A 2,961-nucleotide genomic window follows, 5' to 3' on the forward strand; every position below is an offset into this window, starting at 1 on the left:
TGAGGAGTTTGTGCTGCAGGCAGCTTGTTGCCTGGCGATGACCAGCAGCCGGATCGAGTCCCAGGAGCGACGGGGCCGTGAGGAAGAGGAGGAGGAGGAAGAGCTCCAGAACCATTACTGGACCCGCTCCAGCCCCGACCCAGACCCTCAGGATGGTTCATGTAACCCTGTGTGCTGGTCGGGRTTATCTGGCCCTGTGAGGACAGAGACCGGTTCTGACCCAGTCCAGCAGCAGTTCTGGCCTGGTTCTGATGTTACTGTGGCCTGTAGTGATGGATGACCTGCTGTCCTCTGGCTGTGTGTGTGTGTGTGTGTGTGTGTGTGTGTTTTATGTGGAGCTGATGACGTCAGAGGCTGAATGGGGGGCGGGGCTTCGTCTGACGGGACAAAGACGATGGGGGTCATTAAACAGAGACGTCTGAGGCTCCGCCCCCTTCCACACAACATACTTCCTGACAACAACATGGTCTCCATGGCAACAGTTTAAGGAAAGGTCAGGGGTCACGGATCAGTAGCAAGGAGCAGTGTCATGGAGAGACCAGCGATCTGATTGGCTGAGAAGACGAAGATGATGATGATGATTCTTCATCCTGGACGCCTGAGAGGAGCAGACGGGTCAGCTGGTCCCTCAGAGGTCAGAGGTCAGGTTGGCTCCTCAGAGCAGAGACATCCAGCCTTGAGCTCCGTCCCACAGCACCATGCTGCCTCCACCAGAGATATCCCAGCATGGATCAGGTTCTGGTTCTGACCCAGATGGTTCTGGACCTTCATGAACCTCTGGACATCGTTTCCTCTCCTGACTGGACGCCCATCACTGACCCGGGTGTGTGTGTGTGTGTGTGTGTGTGTGTGTGTGTGTGTGTGTGTGTGTGTGTGTGAGGCAGTGTTGCCGGGGCGACGCCATGAAGACCTGGGTGACCCGAAGAATGTGTGACATCACGGCGCCGAGTCGTATAAAAACAGAACTCTGAGATTGTTCTGCAGACCCGACCGGGCTCGTCTCAGGACCGACCAGAACCAGGATCAGGACCAGAACCAGGATCAGAACCAGAACCAGAACCAGAGCCAGGATCAGGACCAGAACCAGGACCAGAACCAGAACCAGGATCAGGATCAGGATCAGGATCAGGATCAGGATCAGGATCAGGATCAGGACCAGAACCAGAACCAGAACCAGGATCAGAACCAGAACCAGGATCAGGATCAGAACCAGAACCAGGATCAGGATCAGAACCAGAACCAGGATCAGAACCAGAGCCAGGACCAGGACCAGAACCAGGACCAGGACCAGAACCAGAACCAGGACCAGGACGAGGATCAGGACCAGAATCTGCTCCCTTTGGACCCGACCCCCAGCAGAACCNCGGTAGTTTGAAGAGCCGTCTCTGTGTTGGTCTGCAGGAAATCGCCTCCTACCTGATATCCTTCGACAGACACGACGAGTGGCTCTGCTGCTCCCTGAAGACCAGGTACAGCCCTGAGGAAACGCCTGGCAGACGGCGCTCAGGGCGTCACGTCTCACCGGTCGTGTTTGGGTGTTTCAGGCCGAAGAACGGCAGCATCATCCTCTACAACAGGAAGAAGGTGAAGTACAGGAAGGACGGCTACTGCTGGAAGAAAAGGAAGGATGGGAAGACGACGAGAGAGGACCACATGAAGCTGAAGGTCCAGGGCATGGAGGTAGGCAGCGCCCCCTGCAGGTCATGTTGAGTCACACAGGAACAGGGTGGTGGAGGTCTACCAGTGTTTCTCTGCTGTTCCAGTGCCTCTACGGCTGCTACGTCCATTCCTCCATCGTGCCAACATTCCACAGACGATGCTACTGGCTGCTGCAGGTCAGAGACACACAGAGTACCGGCTCACWCCGTCTCAGGGTCAAACCCAGAGGGGGTCGACCTCCTGGGAGGGCCGACCCCCTCCCAGGATGTAACCTGACTCTGTGGACTGGATCAGAACCATGCAGCCTGTTGAAACACAGACCTGTAATCATCAGACCTGTGACCTCCTGTGTTTCCCGGCAGAACCCAGACATCGTGCTGGTCCACTACCTGAACGTGCCGTCAGCAGAGGATTCTGGGAGATGCAGTCCTTTGCTGTGCACGGTGTCGGATCGCCACGACACCCTGAGGTGGAGCCGGGACGACCTGCTGGGCCAGCTGAAGCCCATGTGTACGGCACCGAGCAGACGAGCCGGTCCGACCCGGGTTCTGGCTGGAGTTAACGCCGCCTGTCTCTGCTTCAGTCCACAGCATCAAGTGCTCCATGGGTTCTGGAGACTTCAGCATCGAGGAGCTGGTGCAGCACATCCTGGACCGGCAGAGAACCAAACCACAGCCCCGCACACACACCTGCCTCTGCAGCACCAACCAAGGTAGGGGATTCCATGACGTCACAATGACATCACTACGACATCACCGTGACACCATCATAACGTCCCTGACTTCACCCTGACCGCCACCCATCTCCTCATGTCCACAGTGTCACCAGGAGTGAACATTCCCCACCGCTGCAACAGCACCAAGCATCGGATCATCTCCCCCAAGCTGCCACCGTCCTCCTCAGGACCTGCCGCCTCCCCGCCGTCCTCCGAACCGGGAGAGTCAGGGAGAGGGGGAGGAGAGAGCAAGCTAGCCCAGCTGCAGCAACAGAGCCCTGCGTCCGCCTCCAGCCCTTCATCCACGTAAGGCTTCATTTTCTGACACCTCTTGGTGCCTCATGACCCCCTCAGGGGTCCAGACCTTCACTTTGGGAACCACTGGTCTAATAGACAAAAGGCCTGAGCTGAACCAAGGTGAACTCTGACAGGAAGTGGRTTTATTTGTTGGCTGGAGACTCACCATGTTCTGTACAGAGACACTGCCTGGGAAACATTAGCTCTGTAGCCGTAGCCCTGTAGCCGTAGCTCTGTAGCCGTAGCTCTGTAGCCCTGTAGCCGTAGCTCTGTAGCCGTAGCTCTGTAGT

At 57.1% G+C, this 2,961-nt stretch overlaps 2 protein-coding genes across 2 annotated transcripts in view; both read left to right on the plus strand.

Moving 5' to 3' along the window:
- eno3 (enolase 3, (beta, muscle)) overlaps positions 1-280 on the plus strand; it is a 15,124-nt gene extending 14,844 nt beyond the window's left edge. The window contains exon 7 of the mRNA XM_008403144.1: positions 20-280. Within this exon, the coding sequence (XP_008401366.1) occupies positions 20-280 (261 nt within the window). The remainder of the gene's footprint in view (positions 1-19) is intronic.
- Positions 281-726: 446 nt separating this feature from the next.
- Positions 727-2,961, plus strand: part of camta2 (calmodulin binding transcription activator 2) — a gene marked incomplete at its 3' end in the record, with an annotated part of 21,240 nt that continues 19,005 nt past the window's right edge. Inside the window, exons 1-8 of the mRNA XM_017303493.1 lie at positions 727-825; positions 1,357-1,469; positions 1,545-1,680; positions 1,764-1,835; positions 2,022-2,169; positions 2,243-2,371; positions 2,479-2,682; positions 2,729-2,791. Coding sequence (XP_017158982.1) covers positions 727-825; positions 1,357-1,469; positions 1,545-1,680; positions 1,764-1,835; positions 2,022-2,169; positions 2,243-2,371; positions 2,479-2,682; positions 2,729-2,791 — 964 coding nt within the window. The remainder of the gene's footprint in view (positions 826-1,356; positions 1,470-1,544; positions 1,681-1,763; positions 1,836-2,021; positions 2,170-2,242; positions 2,372-2,478; positions 2,683-2,728; positions 2,792-2,961) is intronic.

Source organism: Poecilia reticulata, unplaced genomic scaffold (genome assembly GCF_000633615.1).
Source record: "Poecilia reticulata strain Guanapo unplaced genomic scaffold, Guppy_female_1.0+MT scaffold_303, whole genome shotgun sequence".
Classification (NCBI taxonomy): domain Eukaryota; kingdom Metazoa; phylum Chordata; class Actinopteri; order Cyprinodontiformes; family Poeciliidae; genus Poecilia; species Poecilia reticulata.